The sequence below is a fragment of the Onychostoma macrolepis genome, chromosome 24, assembly GCF_012432095.1.
Source record: "Onychostoma macrolepis isolate SWU-2019 chromosome 24, ASM1243209v1, whole genome shotgun sequence".
Classification (NCBI taxonomy): domain Eukaryota; kingdom Metazoa; phylum Chordata; class Actinopteri; order Cypriniformes; family Cyprinidae; genus Onychostoma; species Onychostoma macrolepis.
Genome location: NC_081178.1, coordinates 3,111,429 through 3,133,531, shown reverse-complemented (window position 1 = coordinate 3,133,531; position 22,103 = coordinate 3,111,429). Strand labels below are relative to the sequence as shown.

Genomic DNA, 22,103 nt, shown 5'->3' with positions numbered 1-22,103 from the left:
TTATTATTTAGTAATTAATAAAATAATATATAATTTGATTGTATATTTCATTATTTTATTTATTATATATATTTCATTAATTTAATTAATATAATAATAAAGGCAATACAATAATAGAGAATAATCTAAGAATGTAATTTGTATATATATATATATATATATATGTATATATATGTATGTATATATATGTATATATATATATATATGTATGTATATATATATATATATATATATATATATATATATATATATATATATATATATATATATATATATACACACACACACACACACACACACAAAAAGCAATATACAAAATAACAAAATGCAAATAAAATAAATAATTATAAAATATAATAATTTTAATAATAAAAATCAACATTTTGGATGGATCAGCTTGTTTCAATGCATTTTGGGCACTGTCTTCTCTCTAAAGACACCCATGCAATGCTGCCTTAGATTTTGGCTCGATTATACCGGCTAACCTTTTGGATCAAGCTTAACATCATTAGTGCGTCTTCATGAGTGGTGCAGCAGAGCTCCAGAGCGACGCAGGCGAGCCGTGAATCACATCCATTCAGGGTCTTTTGGGAATGTTTTGCTAACAGTATTTGCAGATCCGCAGAGGGCTAAATTTAGCGCAGGTCTTCCCGGAGTCTACACGGTATAATTAGGAGGTGTGAGAACCCTGCTACAATTCTAAGGTTACTGTCGATAACCGTCACAGCGACGGCCTTAAAGGTGCAGCGTGTGTGTGGTCTTCCACACGCTCCACTGCACTTTAATGTGTGAGTGTGTGTGTGTGTGTGTGTGTGAGGGAGCGCTTGTATACCAGTGTGTGTGGTCTGCCAGTTTGTGTTGTGCGTGTTTGTTTGTGTGAGCAGAACTCTCTCTGAGAGAGTGTGTGTGTGTGTGTGTGTGTGTGTGTGTGTGTGTGTTTGTCGAGTGTTTCCCACACTTTACTTAGCAGAAGTGAGACACTCAGTGTGGATTCAGTCAATCAGAGAGCGGCTATTATTTCACTAAAAACAGATCACAGCAGCCCTAAACGTATTTAAACACTTAAACGCTTCTGAAAGTCATTGCATTAGAGAGCAAATATCAAATCAAATGAGAGAACTGCACTAAAAGATGACTGGTTTGAACTGACTTCACATGCTAGCGCTCAAGAGTTTGAGGAGTTTTTAATGTTTTCGAAATAAGTCTCTTCTGCTCACCAAAGCTGCATTTAGTCGATTAAAAATACAGGAAAATTGTGAAATATTATTAGAGCTATAAAATTACTATTTTCTTTTGCAATATATTGTCAAATGTAATTTATTTCTGTGATCAAAATTGAATTTTCAAGCATCATTACTCCAGTCTTTAGTGTCACATGATCCTTCAGAAATCATTCGAATATGCTGATTTGATGCTCAAGAAACATTTCTTATAATCAGTGTTGAAAACATTTGTGCTGATTGACTTTGATTTAATGCATCTTTGCTTAAAATATTTATTTTGTTCAAAAAAATGAAAATAAATCTGATCCAAAACTTTTGAACGGTAAATGCTGATTCAAACACACTGAAACTTCAAAAATAATGAAGAAATGTGGCACGAATGAAGAGAAAAGATGTGAAGGGTCTCTCAAACTAACATGCCTGAATCCTTCTATTGCTGGTTTTATAAAAGCATTTTGTTTCAAATTCAACAAAATGATGTTGGTCCATTTTCTGTCCATTTAATGTGAAATGTATTGTATGTCAAAATCATGCAAATTTAGCAATGAGCATTTCCCCATTCATCTTCTCCACATGGATGAGATAAATCACAAGATCTTTATGAATACAGTGCTGCAGGAAAGGGTCCTAAAGCACGGAAATAAGTTGCATTCTTGTACTTTCACCTTCATCGTCCTGAAGTTAGAGGGTTTTAAATATGGTGAATACAAGCTCAAGATATTTACCCATGAAGCACTGTAAATAACATTATCAATTTTAAGATAACTGTGACATTTTATCTCAAAATTCTTAGTTTTTCTCACAATTCGGAGAAAAAAAATTCAGACTTGTGAAACATAAAGCCGGAATTGCAAGGTATAAAGCCAGAATTATGAGATAAAACATCAAACGTAGCTTTTTTATTTTTAATTCTGATGTAGTCAGAATTGTGGGATGTATACAGGAATTGTGAGAAAAAAGACTTACAAAAAAAGTTTATATCTTGCCATTAATTTTTTTTTTTTTAATCAGAATTCCAAAAAAAAGTCTGAATTTTGAGTTTATCTCGGAATTACATTTTTTTTAAAATTCAGAATTCCAAGAAAAATAGTCAGAATTTTATCTCACAATTCTATTTTTTGTACTCAGAATGTTTCCATAAAATACAGTATATTTAAAGTTGACTGTGAAATTGTTTCCATGGTAACTGCATCTCCTGTGATTGGTGGTTTGGTTTTTTCAGGATTATGGGCAATTTACTGAAGGGAGTACATATATAAAACATGATTTAAAAAAATAATTATTGCAAAATGTTAAAAAGCTATTGTTAAAAATTTATTTCAAGAAGAAAATTAATGTAATTTATCTGTTACCCGACTGTATTATGAGACGTGTGGAATCTGAATCAGACAATAGCTGCTGTAAATAAAACGCTCACATTGATACATGTAGTAAACTACAAACACACACACTGCAGCTGCTCAAAACTATGCTTTCATCAAATGGACAGCCATAAGACTATGAGCTCATGCTAGGAACATGCACACACACACACACACACACACACACACACAAACAGTCTTACGTCTCATGCCAGAGCACACATCATCTGAAACAGCGCTTGTGCATCAGCTCGACTGTGTATTTGTACATGATTCCACAAATCAACGTTCATCTGGAAGAGAAATACGCTTCCGAGCTACAGTGTAAAACATTATTGCACCAAAACGTTTACTTCGCACTCGTGCATGTCCATCAGTTGTCAAACAGAGACAGTAAACACAATATCCAGAATAAACTAACCGCACTACAACAAAAGTCACCGCTCCTCAAATGCTACTCATAGCAACATAAATGTAAGTTAGAAACAGGAAGAGTCTGTCAAACTCTACGGCTCCGGTCCATATTGTTCGTTCAGTCCAACGTGTCTGTCCTCAAACAATCAAAACCAGGTTTATCGTCACTCTTCATTTGGATAAAGCTTCAGTTCTGGTGGTGCTTTCAGTGTAGACTCGTTCTCAAGTGCTTCGCTTATAGAAACGCTCAGTGTATTTTGTTCATGGGAGAATCCCAATGGAGTATTCACAGTTTGGATGAGTCTGACCGCCGGCGCTGTGGGTGTACAATTTGGTGGAAGGGTTTAACGTTTCCTGAGGAAGAATGCATTGACCAAAAATCATGACGTAACGTCTGTTCGGTGATTTCAAACCACCGTTGGCGAGCTGTAAACATTTCACTTCTGAATACGTATGGAAGAGCTTCTGTCCAGACTGAACTTACACCTTCTGCTTCAAGTGGCACTAAATCAAATGTAAGTCAAACTGTAGTGTTATGTGATAATGCTGACGTTATCCACGTAAAGAGTTCAAATCAACATGAAATGCCAAATGTACCTCAGTAGTTTGATGAATTTCCTAAAGAAGTTTCTTATTTCGTAGAGAAAAACATTAGTACACTGCAAAAAAATGATTTTTTTGAAGTTTCAAAGTAAGATTATTGGAGTGTATTCTACAAGGATATACCATTTCTTTCTTACTTTTATGTTTAATTCAATGTGTTGCTTGCTGTTTTCCTGAAACAGCTCACCAAGGATGCATTTATTTTATCAAAACTACAGTAAATTTTAATAGTAATATTGTTAAATATTATTATTACCATTTAAAATAATGGTAGTGTAATCTATTGTAAAATGTAATTTATTTCTGTGATCAAAGCTGTATTTTCAGCATCATTCCTCCAGTCTTCAGTGTCACATGATCTTTCAGAAATTATTCTAATATGCTGATTTGCTGCTCAAGAAACATTTCAGATTATTATCAATGTTGAAAACAGTTTCTGCTTCTAATTGTTTTGTAGAAACCATGCTACATTTTATTTTCAGGATTCTTTGATGAATAGAAAGTAAAAAAAACAGCATTTATTTAAAATAAATAATAGTTATTTTTTATATTTACTGTCATTTTGATCAATTTTATGCATTATATATAGTATTGTGTATATAAAGCAGTGGGTGGATTATGAAAATCTTTAAAAAAATAATGTGCACTGATGAACTATACACAGGTTTTGATTTCATGTTGACTTTAACTCTTATTAGTGAGTGATCAGCACATGAAGCTGCTTAGCTACTCATGAACCTTAAGACCTCGTGAAGTGATTCAAAAAGGAAACAAACAAGTAGCAAAACACCAGTAGTCTATGCACTTCAGCCAGTGTGTGTGTGTGTGTATTTACAGGTTTGCGCAATCAAACAGTCGTGGCTCTGCTGTACTGCAGCGCGAGTGGTGAATACTCTTTGAAGCGTACGCAGAGTTTGCCGCGAGTCCACGGGTTTTGTAGCGTGAGCGGGCAGAAATCGTCCTGTAGCCATTTCTCTCTCCCCTCCACCAGCAGAACCAGGCCGAAGTGCTCGAGCTGCTCGCTGCCGTACACACACACCTCAGACGCGCAGGACGGGTATCCACACTGACCCGGGGCACAGGTGCACTGCTGTGCTGCTTTCTGCAGGTGATGGCACACTGCGTTGATCTCCTGGACCACCAGACGAACCATCTCTTTGGCTGACGTCTCTGGAGTCACGCGTAACTACAAACACAGACATACACATATGAATCAGCAGACTAAACTGTCTATTTAGTAAGTGGAGTAAACTACACTTCAGAACTGAACTGAGAATTTGACGTTTCTATTTAGCATCTCAATTTGAATAGAGGTAGAAAACAAAATGTAGAATTATTTTATAAATATAATATACAATGGTGGCCAAAATGATTAGAACACTAGTATTTTCACCAGCTAGAAATAGTTTTAAGTCAGTTATTTCTATCTTTTGCTGTAGTGTGTCTGTAGGAAATATCAGTTTACATTTACAAACATTCATTTTGCCATTAATTGACTTAAAATCATTTTTAGCTGGTGAAAATACTAGTGTTCTAATAATTTTAGCCACCACTGTAATATAATATAATATAATAAAATATAATTAACAGAACTAAAATGGAATAAAAGTCCCGTAAAATTCATATGACTTATGGGATATATGGAATATTTCCAAAAACATGAATACATATAATAAAATAAATATTAAATTAATTACATTTATAAGTATTAAGTATTTACTTAAATGGTTTATATTTATATTCATATTTACATATAATAATTATAATGCTCAAATTTAGTGAATATAAGTAAAATTACATTTACTATTTTATTTTAAAAATTAATGATATGTAATAAATATAATTATATTTATAAACAATTTAAATATTTAATATTTATTTCTCTTGAAAAAAACAAAACAATATGACAGGCATTTTGTGGTTGTGAATGGCAGTGTAAATTTGATTTGGTTGTGTTTTGAAATTACTGGTCTTGAGAGAAAATATTAAGAAACGTGTATAAAGAGTAAATCAGGGAATAAACAGGGATAATTCATTAGAATATAATGAAAATAAAACAAAACCTGTGTTGAACAACTGAAGTTCCTCTGTGGGTGTTATGGATTCATTTCTTTGAATTCAATTCCTCTTTCTGTCATTTCAATTCAAATTCCAATACAACTTCCTGTAGGGAAGTAATTAAATTGAAATTAATAAATTAACTCACTTTGACACTGGTGTCTTTGGGTAAGCCGGTGCGGTATTGCGGGTAAACTCTCAGTGTGCTGTGGCACGGCCGGTGAGGGGAGCCGGCGGAGTGGGCGGAGAGTCGCTGGACGCCGCTGTCCTCTGATAGGGTGCGCACCGGCGCGGGGCGGGGCTCGGGAGCAGAGAAGCAGAGATCGAAGGAGGAGGGGCGTGTCCAGCACTTCTGATTGGAGGAGCTGGTGGGCGTGGTTGGCATGGAGACAGGAGGTGGGTACTCCAGACTGCTGGTGCGGACGCAGAGCGCCGTTCTCTTCTCGGTGACCCGCAGCAGCTCGATCTGACGGCTCGGCAGGATGAAGTCGTTGTCGAAGGCGCTCATGTGCTCGCGTCTGGTCACCCCTCCTCCGGTCTGCAGCACGTCCGGCTGCGAGGATCGAGGTGAGGACTGCGAGGAGGAGGAAGGGTGTGTGGACGCCACGGATCTGAAGCTAGTAGGCGACGGCGGGAGCAGGTCCAGCTCTCTGGTGCTCTGGGCCACACTGGAGCTGTACTCACTATCAGTGGTGAGGAACACCTCCGATGAGTTATCCTCATCCGACAGACCGTGGGAATCTGGGGAAAGCCAGAAAGAGAGACTTCTTAAAGAAGCAGTTCAAGATTTAAATTGAGATTTAATAAGCTAAATAAATAAGCTAGATAAATAATCTTTCCATTGATGTATGGTTTGTTAGGACAGAACAATATTTGGCTGAGATACAACTATTTGAAAATCTGGAATCTGAGGGTGCAAAAAATCTAACTATTGAGAAAATTGCATTTAAAGTGGTCCAAATGAAGTTCTTAGCAATGCATATTACTAATCAAAAATGAAGTTTTAATATATTTACGGTAGCAATTTTACAATATATCTTCATGGAATATGATCTTTACTTAATAACCTAATGATTTTTGGCATAAAAGAAAAATCTATAATTTTGACCCATACAATGTATTTTTGGCTATTGCTACAAATATACCTGTGCTACTTATGACTGGTTTTGTGGTCCATGGTCACATTTCAAACCTGTATACTGTTACATTTTCATAGTGACCATAGGAGGTCAAGCTCAAAAAAGGATGAAAATGTATTACAAAAGTCCTATGAGGAACAGACCCTAATTTAAGTCATTATTTATTGATAATTTTTTTCTTCCTGGCTGATTGGCTGATAGGCTTATATACTGAGATACAGTGCATTGGTTGAATGGGCAACTTTTACACACTTTATGGTGTTTACTATTTATGCACTTTGTAGTTTTTGCCCTTTTGTACTTTTTAGAGCCTATATCCAATTAAAAAAATAAAAAATAAATAAATAACCTTAATTTAAATAAAATGTATTTCATTAAATAAAAATGTAATACACTTTACTACATAAAATAATAATACTTTTGTGTTCTGCGAACAAAAGCATTTAGTTTTAAATTAATACAAGGGTGAATGATTAATAATGAGACAATTTTCAGTTTTACCAAAATTTCTTTAAGACTTTTCTTTTAATTATTTATGCAAATAATATCATTTAATTAAATTCTGCTTTAAAAACAAAACAACACAAAGTCTACAATTACAGCCAAACTCTTTGTGATTCTGTAAGATAACTTAACTGTACCTTAACTCATTACAGTTAAAATCATAATTAATCATATCAGTAAACTATTTCTTAGTTTAATACAGGGCTGGATGATTAATCAAAATAAAAACCGAACTTGCAATATGGCTTACTGTGATTATCAAACCTCAAGGACTGTGATTTAATTAAACAAATATATGCGCTGCATGTTTTAGTCACCGAGTTGTGAAAAGAAAGACAGCCATAAATATTAGTATTAAAATTTTACAGTTGTAAAACTTTTTACTTTTTACATGAGTGTTTTACTTTTTACCCAAATTGATCTGGTAGCTGCACTGTATTGATGATCTGATAACGTGACGCCTGCAGCACGGTCTGGTGATTCTGTGATCTGTACTCTCTCTCACCGTTGTGTTTACGTGTGCTCTCTGGTGACGGGGTCGGTGAGGGCAGGTAGTCCATCTGAGAGGAAGTGGAAGCTGGTTTCTCTGGAATACTCTCTTTGGAGAAGTCTATAATCCAGCCCAGACTCACTCCAGAGCTCTGATGCTTATACCGGGCCGACTGGAGGACCACCATCCACCGCGCATCACGCCACAGGTCCTCCAGATGCTGAGAGTCAACACAGATGAACATGGGTCAATCACCAAAACATGTGTGATATTCTGATCTGAACTCTACTTAAGGAACAGCAGAAGCAGCAGTAGATTAGTGTTAATGTTTTAGGTGGGTTTAGGCTTTAATATTTAGATTTGTGTAAGGAAAATGTCACTTTAGAGCTGTTTTGGTGTTTTCACGACTCTCAACATGTGTCTTGTTTTCTGTCAACTAACGCATTTTAAATCATGTATTTCTGGGTAACTTGGTGGTGTCTGTGTGGCTAAATCAGTACTTTTAATATAATAATATAATCTATTACATTATATTATATAAAATAATTATAATTTTTGTTATATATATATATATATATATATATATATATATATATATATATATATATATATATATATATATATATATATATATATATATATATATATATTAGTGCTGTCAATCGATTAAAAAAATATGAACTAATTACATTAAATAAGCACATTTTTTCTGAAATTAATCGCAATTAATCCCACCTAGCATTATAGTTTTTAAATATACTTTTATATTGCAATAATTTCACATTCAATCTTCAAATTAATGTACAAACAACATATTTTTAATATTTGTTTAATGGCATCTTTTTATGACTGAAGGCCAGTATCACTGATACCAAGTAATACTGATTTCCCTATAAAAAAAAATTCCCCTAATATTTAGCCATTGACTATAGCCATTAAACATTACATTATAATTAAGAGCTATCAATTTTAACATGTTTATTAGACTTTAAAAATAACTTCTAATTTATGTGAACTTAAAACAATCTTCACATAAACCCATTATAATAAATGTTATATTTAGCTAGACTACCTGTGCCCCTCAGCAGAGAAATTGAATAAAGTTATCAAACACTAAATTCTAAACTAAATACAGATAAATACAGCTATATAAAAGTTATTGATTTCCTCTTTTTTCTTTTGTTCTTGATGAACAGACATCACAGCAGCTGGTTAGTAGGTTGTTTTGGCTGCTATTTCTTTAAGAGCTGCCGCTGCTGAACGTGACGTGGATCTGACACACATCATATTTTCTCTCAACTCTACCTTTTCTGACCCATTTCAGTCTCTTCTAATGAGCTGACGAGTTAAATCGGGTGTGTTAGATGAGGGAGACAGTGCTGGGCTGCTCCAGGACAGTTTTGAAAACCATTTCAGAGACATGTTCTTAAAGGGGGTATAACACACACAGTTTCACCCAATCTCATGTTAATCTTGAGTACCTATAGAGTAGTACTGAAACCTTTATATCTCCAAAAAGGCTTTAGTTTTATCATATTTATAAAAGAAAGATACAGCTTTACGATTCTCTCGAAAAAAGCAGAGCTCCTGGAGGCGCGCCGTGGGTGGAGCTAAAGAATGATGAGCACTTGAGCCGATCGCGAACAAAACAGACATTTGATGCCGTTTCACTGCAGTTCTGAATCATAACCGGGATATTTTATAGCTGGGACTGCTCCATCTTTCAGTATCAAACGATGTGCAAATCCAGCATCGAACTGGGCCTTGTTTATAAAACGTTCGTCAACAAACACACTTGAGAAACTCCATTGCTGCCCCGAAAAAACGAACTGCATCCACTGTTCACGTAATGCTGTGTTCTTTCGGGAAGCTGAACAAGGTTATCTTTCCCTTACAACCAAAAACACACTTCTTTAGAGACATTCTTCCCGAGCGAGTCCCGTGCAGTGCAGCCGAATGAAGCGCGTCCTCGCTTTCACTCTCGCTCTGGTCGATGCTTACACGGGAGAAATGCCCATATAAGGAGTTCCACCATCGTTTACTTCAGCAAGAGCCATGATTGAAAAAAAGTTTCTGAAACTTGTACGAACCCGGAAAGGAAGATTTTTGCCACAGAAATACTCAGTCATACTTCCAAATCGTTTTTTGAAACTCTGGCCATGCTTAGCATGAGAATCCAACTCTTTAACAGTGTAAATAACTATGAATGGACGAAACAGCATTGTACCCCCCCTTTAATGTAACTCATATATAACGTATTACAAGCACGCACAGTTTTAAGGCAGCTTTAATCGCCTTTTTGGTAACTTCATGCCTTAACTGACCACGACATTGCATGCTCATAGTTTATTTCGCGCTTTGATTAGAATTGACATAGGCTATAGCACGCAGCGGTTTCTACACTCATTTGACTCGCGTCTGACGCTGAAGTGAAGTGGAGCACGCGTCTGAAATGTCATTAAAATTAGTGTGCGCTTTTACACTGCAAAAAATATTTTGATATTTTTACAATTACAATTTTTTTAAATAAATACATAAATACTCATTGCAAGGTAAAGGCTAGTTTACATTTTTTTTTGTGTTATATTTTTTATCTTATGCAGCATTACTTTCTAAGAAAATTTATCTTTTTTTATTATTTTAACTTAAAAATAAAGAAATGAATACTTTTATTCAGAAAGGATGCATTAAATCAATCAAAAGTGACAGTAAAACAATTTTAACTTTAGCTTGCTTACATAAACTTATTGTATTATCTGAGAACTGAAGAGAGAATGTGGGCATTTCAATATTTATGGAGTTCATTAATGTCATAGATCAAGGTCAAATCTGTTTACATTTTTTTCAATTTATATTATTTTATAATTTATAATTTCCCCCCAGAAAGACTTGTCACAAGATAAAGGCTTCTTTTTAAAAAAACAAGCAAATAAATTATAAGATATAAAATATTAAGATACAATAAAAAAAATTTAATATCTTATACAGTGTTGCTTTCTAAGTAAAACAATCTATTTTTAGATAATTTATCAGAACAATAAAACACACATTAAAAATAGAATAAGTTTTCATCTTAAATGTCTTAACTATAAAGGCTCAGCTCTGGCTGTGGACTCTGATTGCATTGGCCGATTTTCAGCTCTGCTCTTGGGCCTCTTGCATCTATTAAAGATGATACTGTAAATGCCGCAGTTGAACAGTTTGTTCTGATTTTTATTGCGGGTTTACTGTCATCAGTTACACCTATGAAAGCTGAACTGGAGCGGCGGGCTGCCAGTGTTAAATTGCATAGAGGACAGAAATACCTGCAAATACTCCTCCACCTGCTGATGTTTCTGCTTGGCAGTGAAGAGCTCAGACTCGGAAAATGCCTCGCGCAAAGTCTGCTGGGACATCAGGGACTCCAGAGCCAGCAGGGCCGAAACGCGGCAGTACAGGACGATGAAACTCGGGCAGTACGCCTCGAAATGAACTACACAGACAGAGAGTGAGTGCACGGCGGGTGACGGGGTAGAAGATACGTGTGTGGGGACGTGTTTATGGGGTGTGTGGTCTCACCTAACTCAAAGATCTGCAACGGCAGGGTGAGGAATCCCGAGCGCGGCGAGCAGAGATGGTTCTGTCCAGGCGGTGAACACACCTCCTCACACGGTGGGAGGAGCAACAGGAAGGACACGCCCCCTCCCAACTCAACCACCTCCTTCACATACACACGGAAATCCTGCGCCTGATATATGAGGAACACGAGAAATGTTAGTATTGTATTTTATTCTATTTTGACTGTATAGGGTTATATGGTTTTAAAAATTAAACTAGTTCTTCTTTCAAAATTGTTCTGATTGGTTTAGGTTTTTATTCATCAGACTCTAATACACTGTTTGTTGTACATTATAGCACGCCTTTTAAAGAAATTAATACTTTTTTGTAACAAGGATACATTAAATTAATCAAAGTGACAAACACTATTTGTGGTAGAAATAAATACTTATATTCAGAAAGGGTGCATTAAATCTGTGAAAAGTGACAGTAAAATATTACTTACGCTACATTATGACACGTTTTTTGAATAACTTATTTTTATTCAGAAAGGATGCATTAAATCAATCATTAATGACAGTAAAACTATTTACAGTACATTGTGACAATTTTTGCAGAAATTAATACTTCTATTCAGAAAGGATTCATTAAACTGATCAAAAGTGACAGTAAAACACTTTACTGTAAATTAGGGCCCTTTTTAAAATAAATTAATAATGAAACATTAATAGCAAAACATGGTCAGGTCAAAGTGTCTGAATAATGTTTGGTCCCAAATTATTTAGCAGTTTTACTGGTAGTCCACTATATGTAGAATTTTTGGGTATAATATGTCACAGTTTACAGTACATATACATTATATATATATATATATACACACACACACACACACACACATATATATATATATATATATATATATATATATATATATATATATATATATATATATACACACATACACATTGGCCACAATTAACGGCACCCTTTTATTCAATACTTTTTGAAACCTCCATTTGCCAGTTTAGCAGCTCTAAATGTTCTCCTATAATGCCTGATGAGGTTAGAGACACCTGACAAGAGATCAGAGACCATTCCTTCATCCAGAATCACTCCAGACCCTTTAGATTCACAGCTGATTTTTTAGTTTCATCTGACCATAGAAGCCAGTCCCATTTGAAGTTCCAGTCGTGTCTGACAACTGAATATGCTGGAGTTTGTTTTTGGATGAGCGAGGAGAATTTTTCTTGTATGAATTTTTCAACATGTGATGATGTAGGTGCTGTTTGACAATTTTTTTGACAATTCAATGTTTTCTGACCCTGAGACTCAACTATTTTCTGCAATTCTCCAGCTGTGGTGCTTGGAGAGTCTTTAGCCGCTCAAACTCTCCTTCTCACCGTGCATTATGACGATATAGACACATGTCCTCTTCCAGGCAGCTTCATAACATTTTATGTCGATTGGAAATTCTTAATTATTGCCCTGATGGTGGAAATGGGAATTTTCACTGCTCTAGCTCTTTTCTTAAAGCCACTTCACTAATTTGTGAAGCTCAATTATCTTTTGCTGCACATCAGAAATATATTCTTTGGTTTTTCTCATTGTGATGGATGATTAAGGGAATTTGGGCTTTGTTTTCCCTCCTATTTATATTTCTGTGAAACAGGAAGCCATGGCTGGATAATTTCATGTTCATATTCACCCTGGAGTGCTCAAAATTGTGAATATGAATGGGAATATACTTCAGAGATATTGTACTCATAAGAATTTCTAGGGGTGCCAAATCTGCCAATAATTGTGTCCAACGTGTATTTGAGAAAAACATTTATTTCATAATGATATCCCCCATTTTAAATTCTTATTATCCAATGAAAGGTCAGATTTTTGTGAATTTCTTAAATAAAAGATCAAAAGGATTAACAATGCAGATTAATTTTCACAGCCTTCTTATATATATATATATATATATATATATATATATATATATATATATATATAAAAAGACTATTGGAGTTTGTTTTGCAAAAACACAATTTCAGACTTTCTACTTAAAAAAAAATCATTTAATTTAGTTTGTTAGAAAAACTCACATTTAATTCAGTGTGTTACTTGTCATTTCTTTGTAATTATTTGTGAAATTTACTACCAATTTCCTATACCAAATGTTTTTCAGTGTAAAAATCTGTGTCATGTATGTAAATGTGTTTTTCAAACTGTGTGGCCTTAATGGCATTAATTTGCTAGTGCAATCAAACTAATTGTGTGTCTTTGTGTGGATGTGTGAATGCGTATGTGCACACCTGGTGGTTGGGAATGTTGATGTAGGCGAGTAAATCTTTAGCAGCGGTCCGCAGGTCCAGTAGGAGGCGATGTGGAGCACTCTGGACATCGTCACAAACCTTTGCGCTGTCCTCCAACGAACTCAGCGACTGAAGCCACTGCAATTCTTCCCTATGAAACAAACATGTAATTATTACACACTTATAAAACGGTTAGTTCTATTCCTTGATTTGATTGGTCATCAGCTGTGTTTTATTCACGATACAGCACGGCTGTGACCGCTTCACCCAACGTTCCGTGTTCCGTGTATTATGTATTTCAGCAATATTAGCTGTTTGTTATTTATTTAATGAAGTATGAGTGACTCCTGCTGGCGTTATGTTGCATCTTTCATCTAATTTTGAGACCACGCTCTTCCCCGTCTAAACGTTTGCAGAGATATGTTGATGTGTGTGCGGCGCACGTCCGTGTGAAAGCCCACAGTTTCTGAAGTGAGGAGGGAATATTACTGTATTTATTAGTTTTCTTTTTCAGGTATGATTCTGTATGTCTATATGTCCATCAGTTTACACTGTAATGACGCTTGCAAACTTGCTCTGTGCCGCGAATCGGTCTGTTTTAAAACAAAAAAAATGGAAAACAGACGTTTTCTCATGCTGAGAGATAAACAGATGTATGTGTGTGAGAAAATATCATATATGGTGTTTAAAAAATAAATGACACAGCGGATGAGCTCCTATTCTCTGTTTTTATTTAAGCTCCATTAGATGAGTCATGTTCGGAATAATCTCTTGCCGTTTACTGTTGCTGTCAGGAACAATTTTTTAGCGGAAGGACAGAACTTGCTTCAAAAAAGTAACATTTCAATACATAACAATACATACATGTTTGGTTTCAATATTGTTTTATTGTGTGGTAACCGTTTTATAAAAGCTATAAAGGTACTCGAGGCCGTGCTGTATCGTGAATAAATTACGGCTGAAGGGTGTTGTTAGGCACGATACAGCACGGCCTCGAGTACCTTATTGCTTACATATATAATGGCATCCGCATGCATAACACAACCATAAACGCATCATACCTGGAGACGTGGCCGTTGTCTCGTATTTTGACGTGGCACAGCACGTTTGGGTGTTTGTGTGACACCAGCATCCTGATCTGATCTACTGAGGTGTAGAGCTTCAGGTATCCCAGATACAGGCCCGGAGACAGACACTTCCTGCTGCGCCGGTGATACGCCAGCTTCTCCTGCACACCAAGAGCTCATTAGAAAATGCCAATCTCGTCAAACCTGTCTAGAACACACCCAGATCAAGTGAAATAAACATGACGTGTTATTAATGCTTCTCTGGAATACTTCATTCTGATTGGTTATTTATGATAAAATATTTCTGAATAGCCTATGTGAATAAATGACCGTTCACCTGGGTAAGGTGTGTTTTGTACAAGCTGTGCTCGTACTCTGTAAACTAATAAAATAATCTCAACTCATATCAGCATTTTCAACTTTTTTTTAAATCGATGCCTATTTTTAAGGTTATTTTGCTTTTTTTTTGACAAATAAACACTTTTTATTCTTACTACTATTGTCACGGGTGCGTGGTTGTAGTGTGAATATAAATGAAAGCCAGGAGAACGAAACTGCATCAACTCACTTTTCCCATTTAATAACTCAAGATCGGACAAACACCGGGGGAAAACTGAAGACTTATATACAGACAGGGACAAAAGAGCAAACAAGATAATGAAACTCAGGTGGGGACAATGAATGATAATTAACAAACGAGAAACGGAACCAGACCAAATAAGGAGAACGGGAACTTCAGACAGGTAGACACGTGACAACTATAATGTGAGGAAAATATTTGTGAAGTATTTACACATTGCATAATGCAAAAAGTATACAATAAATCAATTAATATATATTTTATTTGAACTACTATTTAAAAAAATAATACAAACATAAACAGTAATAAGAAATGTAATTAATAATAATTACAGAAACAAGTCTTACAATAAATAGTTTTTTTAGACACAATAGTTTGTTCCTTTCTGAACTTCTTCATCTCTACACTCCGTCTAGAAGCCTACGATCCTGTGACCAGGCTTTGTTGGTAGTCCCTCACATTAGGCTTAAACGTAAAGGTGAGCGCGCATTTGCAGTGGCAGGGCCTTGACTTTGGAATACCCTGCCTTTAGAAATTAGAATGGCCCCTTCTCTGTCTGTTTTTAAGTCCCTGCTAAAAACGTATTTGTTTTCCTTAGTGTATTGACTACTGTGATATGGCCATTTTCAATTTTTAAACGGGTTGTATTACATTTTTTGTCTGGTCTGTTTTCTGAGTATGTGGTATAATCTTGCTCTTCTGTAAACCACTTTGGTCAGCCTGGTGGCTGTTGCAAATGTGCTATACAAATAAAATGAACTTGAACTACACACACACACACACACATAAGTAAAGTATTATGCATATTGTGGTATATTTGTTGAACTGCTATTAATTTAGACTATATGTAAGGGATAATCAATGGCTAGCTGTGCATTAAACGATTTGAATGCACGACGTGGAGGCGAAGAACCGCCAAACGCGCAGCGGAGGGTGGTTGCCTTCAATACACACGCACACACACACACACACACACACACACACACACACATACTGTATATGTGACCCTGGACCAAAAAAACTGTCATAAGTGTCAATTTTTCAGTAAATTCAATAAATAAGCTTTCCATTCATGTATGGATTGTTAGAACAGAACAATATTTGGCTGAGATACAACTATTTGAAAATCTGGAATCTGAGGGTGCAAAAAAATCTAAATATTGAGAAAATCGCCTTTAAAGTTGTCCAAATGAAGTTCTTAGCAATGCATATTACTAATCAAAAATTAAGTTTTGATATATTTACAGTAGGAAATTTACAAAATATCTTCATGGAACATGATCTTTACTTAATATCCTAATGATTTTTGGCATAAAAGAAAAATCAATCATTTTGACCCATACAATGTATTTTTGGCTATTGCTACAAATATACCCCAGCGACTTAAGACTGGTTTTGTGCTCCAGGGTCACATATACACATATATATATATATATATATATATATATATATATATACACACACAGATATATACTATATAATAGTGATAAGAAATATAATTATCTTTGAATTTATTTTAAGTAATATATTTATATTTTATATAATAACAGGAAAAATAATTACAAAAAACATTACGGTAGTAAGGACAAGATGGGTTTAATTTGAATGAAAATACTGTCATAATCCAAACATCTTAAACAATGCCTTTATATTTCTATATATTTCTTATTTTTCTTTTGATTTTGAGGTGAAATGTGACTTCAAATTCATCGCACTGGATATACATCTGGAACATTCTGTGTGCAGTCTGAATGATATGGAATGGAAAAATGGGCAAACTCTCACTAACACACACACACACACACACACACAGAGGTATGAAGAACTTCCTGCAATAGCCTGAAATTGACCCACGTTTATCATTTCTAAACTATTTGACTGAGAGACTGACTCTGGAGCCATGTGGTTGTTGAGCTGTGGAACCACTTTCACCACACACACACACACACACACACGGCTTCACCGCAGGGAAAATCTGAGCCGCTCAGACAAAACATCATTTTGACACCAAGGCTGATGTTCCTGAGCCAGAGCCGTTCCAAACACACGATCAGCGGCGGGTGAAGTGTTTACAGCGCTCAGACTAAATCATCAAATGAACAATGCTACTGTTATACTCCCACAATTCACTGCACTCCAGGAACAAGAGCGAGGAACACAGAAGCTAGCAGCAGCTAAAGGTTTTTTTTCCACTCATTTTCAGGCTATTTATATAATAGTCAGAAACCTGTTGAGGTAAAGCATTTGCTCGCCCAAAGATGAAAATTATGTAATTTTCTCTTCAAAGTTGTTTCAAATTAATATTGCTTTCTGAAACTGATTATGCCACAATCAAAATGAGTCACTCCAGGCTTGACGTCAATAACAAGACACTAGAAAGTCAATGATGTTTGACGTCAAACCGGGCACAACGCATCTTGGCAAGAAAATTACTGTCCAAATTCAGAAGTTTGGACACAATGGACTGAATTTATGTTTCTTATTATTCTAAAAATGATATTTTAAGATGCATACACAGTACTTGTCAAAAAATTATTTTTAAAGTTTTTAGTGAAGTCTCTTCTGCTCACCAAAGCTGCATTTATGTGCTGAAAAATACAGTAAAAACACTAATATTGTGAAATATTATTACAATTTAAAAGAACTGTTTTCTATGTGAATATATTCTAAAATATAATTTATTCCTGTGATCATAGCTGAATTTTCAGAATCATTACTCCAGTCTTCAGCGTCACATGATTCAAGCAGCACAACTGATTTCAACATTGATAATAATCAGAAACGTTTCTTGAGCAGCAAATCAGCATATTAGAATAATTTCTGAAGGATCATGTGACACTGAAGACTGGAGTAATGATGCTGAAAATTCAGCTTTGATCACAGGAATAAATTATATTTTACAAGATATTACAGTACAAAAATTGCCATTGTTTAATAATATCACTATTTTTACTGTATTTTTGATCAAATAAATGCAGCCTTGGTGAGCAGAAGAGACTTCATTAAAGTAAGAGTGTTTTGATTCCATCTTTTCATTGATCTAAACGGATCAGTTACCGGGTCTGCGACACATTTGTGAGGCACTGGTGTTTTAGTGTTTACAGTGCTCACATGCAGTGTGGTGAGAAGTGTCTCCAGTGCGCTGGGCTCTTCTGATGAAGACGAGGAAGACCTGCGCTGCAGCTGGAATTTACTGACGGGAATCCAGCGTACGCCTTCCAGCGGCGCGCATGCGCTCATGTCCTTCATCAGCACCAACACCGCGTTACCGTGCTTGTCCTTGACGGGCTCAAAATACACCTGCCCCAGATCCACTGTGCCGAGGAGCGCCTGCAGAATAATCCAAAAACAGAAACTTTACCTCAAGATATATGTTACCGTGTAAATAAATCTCAAGTCTAACAACAGTTTGATTGCAATTTTTTGCAAATCATTATGAGATTTGTTAATGATGATGCTTTTTTATGTCCCTACTGACTGTAGACTTCACCTGCAGCTGCGCAGCCGCCTGCAGCAGTTTGAGGCGCGTCTGAAGCGTGCAGGAACTGGAGGCGTGTGCAGGACTGATGCACTGCTGCATCCAGGTGAGCTCCTCCCACAGATGTGACACCTATCAGTGCACGTTACCATCGAGACAATGTTTAATACTCAAATGCTGACACTGTATATTTTGGTGCGACTTAATGAATCAGTGTTGTTGCAATGAACTGATTCAAATGTGGCTGTGTTTTAACATTAACCTTTAATAATGTGGAATACGTTAAATATATTTGTTATATTTAATCCAAATTATACATAAATTATATAAATGTATTGTCATATTATATATATTTATGTTGGATTTTATTTATAGATGATGTGAAGTCCTTTGAGTGATTTTTAAAAAGCTAAATATTTTTAAAATAAACAAATAATTTATATACACATAAATTATATAAATAGATATTACATAAAATAATATTATATTGAATTTTTATTTATATATTGTTGAATTGTTTAACAAAGTGAAATAAATTTAATAATTAGTTATATTTAATCAAACTTACACAAATTATATAAATTATTATTTATTAATTATTATTAATATTAATTAATATATATATATATATATATATATATATATAATATATAATTGTATGTATACACACACACATATATAAATGATAAATTATATAAATAGGTATTATACAAAATAATGTTTTATTTACATATTGCAGGTAAAAATTAAAACAATTAAAATACATGAAATATTATAATTTTTTATTTATTTAAATAAATAAATAAATAAATATAAAATAAATATTACACACACACACACGTGTATATATAATAACAAATATAATATTAACAATTACATTAATTTAAAGTAAATTTACTATTACTAACAGTACTATTACCAAAGCTTTGTTTGGTTATTACTAGTGATTTGGTTGCGTGCAACGCTTTGTTACCTTTGTGAACCAGAGTAAATCCTGAGCGTGACAGCTGTATGAGTCATCCACCTCGACGACAGGCAGCTGATCCTCTGGAGTCACCAGAACATTTTCATCTTTATACAATATACAGGCCAGATAAAGGCCTCTACAGAGAGGATCAGAGAGAGAGGAGTCATAGATAATGCAAGACATGGTGTGTTGAGAGCGTTCATCACTGCAGCAGCCATCATCTGATGTTGTTTTCTCTCACCTTTTCAGATTTTTGACAAATTTGCTGGTGGGCTGGAAGAGATGCCTCAGACTTTTAGACACAGAGTGTTTCCTGGTGTTCGACGGGGCTTTGCATTGTTCTAAACACATAGAGAGGTCAGACATGTCAAATACAGCACAGACAGGCATGTAGATGAGTTCAGATGTGCAGTTTTAGCTTTCAGTCAAAATGACAAATCACTAATAGTATTTGCTTTTCAACAGAAGTAGCTGTTGCTTTTCAACTTTAGCTTAAAGATTCATAAGCATGAAGTGCATATAAGACACTGATGAAAAAGTGATTAAAAAATGTAATTACTGAAATGAAATAATTATTTATTTTTAATTAAATTGCCAAACACTTAAATAAATAAATAAATATGTTAGTAGACGGAGATGTTATTTTTATAATAAATTAACTGTAAAATACAGGGATTTTAAAGGGGTTTAAATGTTCGATTGTAAAAAAAAAAAAAAAAAAAAAAATGATGTCACAATGCAAATACAAAAAACAAAAACAAAACAAAAAACGTATATGTAATATAAGTCTCAGGTGTCCCCAGAATGTGTGGGAAGTTTCAGCTCAAAATACCCTACAGATCATTAATTTTATCATTTTAAAAATGCCTATTTAGGGTGGAAGCAGAAACACGCTGTTTTAGTGCATGTCTCTTTAAATGCTGCTCCCCACCCTCTTTTCTAGAATATGCTTTGCTTTTACAGCTTGTATCTCAGATACCCTGCTAAAAAACATCTGTTAGGTTTTGATTATCATGTCTATTGCGTTGAAATCATGCGTTATAAAGCCATATCAGTTAAAAGCAAATGCACAGAAAGTGTCTGTCACACAACATGTGGGTACTAAACTGTCAAATTCACACAAGTTTATGTTAAAAACACACATAAGTTACAAAAACACAAGTCGGTTATGTCTGTAAAGTTAAACAGCTGGGAAAGAAATTGCATGTTTATATTAGACCTATACTGCTGTCTACACTGTTAATATGACCCAAACAATAAAATAAGAGCAGAAAATCACTCACGCTCTTGACTGAATAACTTCTGTGGCTTTAACAAGAAGACTTTTCTTACATGAATGCTGCTTTTAAATGCTCTAGCGTGAAGATAAACATGGCGGATTGCGTGAGGCTCACTGCTAACACAGCAGGGCGGGGCGTGTAAAGTGTGACATCACATTTTACAGATTCTACCAACGGCTTATTCAGAGACACTGCTTATGATTTATGGGGATTAAAAAAAGGAGCAGGTGGATTTTTATAATTATAGGGTGGTTGTGTACACACACTGCCAACACACATTTATGTTCAAACATCATGAAAAAGTGAATTTTGCATATGTCACGTCCTCTGTCGAGTGTGTCATGTGTTCCCGCCTCTTGTTTCCTTATTTGGTCTTGTTCCTGTCCTTGTTATGTGTGATTATTAGTTAAGTTTTGTCCAGCCGTGTTTTGTCTAATTATCAGTAATTGTCATGTGTATTTAGTTCCTGCCTGTTTAGTTAGATTTTGTCTGGTCTACTCGTTATTCCCCGGTGTTCCTGTCTGTCTCAGCCTTGCCTTGTCTTGCCCTGTCCTGATGTCACCATTAAAGACTATTATTTTGAAGTTTATCCTCGTCTCCGTGTTCCTCGTTCCTCCCTGCTGTGTGCACCGTGACAGCATAATGGGTGCCCTTTAAAATAAGCAGCATTGTTTTCTGCCAAAAATATCACAATGTTTTCCTTTTGATTTTGGGTTGAAATATGGATAATGTTTTATGAAAATATAATATTCATTTACCAAAATATTTACATTGTAGTTCATATGGAAAGTACTACCAAAAAACATGTTATTGCGACCATGTGCAAAGTACTATGATAAAGCTATAGCATCCAACAAGTGTTTTTGGCAGTAAATGTCCAGACTTCTTTAACAGACCCCAATTCAAGTGACTTAAAATGGGTGCAAATCTTTATGCTGTGTGTGAATGAAAGTAAAGCATCTGCAGCCGGTGATTTCCTCATAGAGTGTGTGTGTTTTACTCCCTGTAGTTGAGCCTTTAACTCACAGTGAAATAAACCCTCAGTGCTGCTGCCCTAAAACCAACAAACAGGACCCGCACGCTCCAGCCCTCTGAAATA

General features: G+C 35.1%; 1 protein-coding gene across 1 annotated transcript in view; it reads right to left on the bottom strand.

Annotated features, from left to right (window-relative positions):
• Nucleotides 1–2,830: 2,830 nt before the first annotated feature.
• The window catches only part of LOC131533726 (ankyrin repeat and fibronectin type-III domain-containing protein 1), an 82,087-nt gene continuing 62,814 nt past the window's right edge, over nt 2,831–22,103 (bottom strand). Inside the window, 11 exon segments of the mRNA XM_058766161.1 lie at nt 2,831–4,787; nt 5,808–6,400; nt 7,808–8,012; nt 11,098–11,264; nt 11,351–11,519; nt 13,633–13,783; nt 14,694–14,860; nt 18,391–18,609; nt 18,770–18,889; nt 19,731–19,860; nt 19,966–20,065. Coding sequence (XP_058622144.1) covers nt 4,449–4,787; nt 5,808–6,400; nt 7,808–8,012; nt 11,098–11,264; nt 11,351–11,519; nt 13,633–13,783; nt 14,694–14,860; nt 18,391–18,609; nt 18,770–18,889; nt 19,731–19,860; nt 19,966–20,065 — 2,360 coding nt within the window. The 3' untranslated portion in view covers nt 2,831–4,448.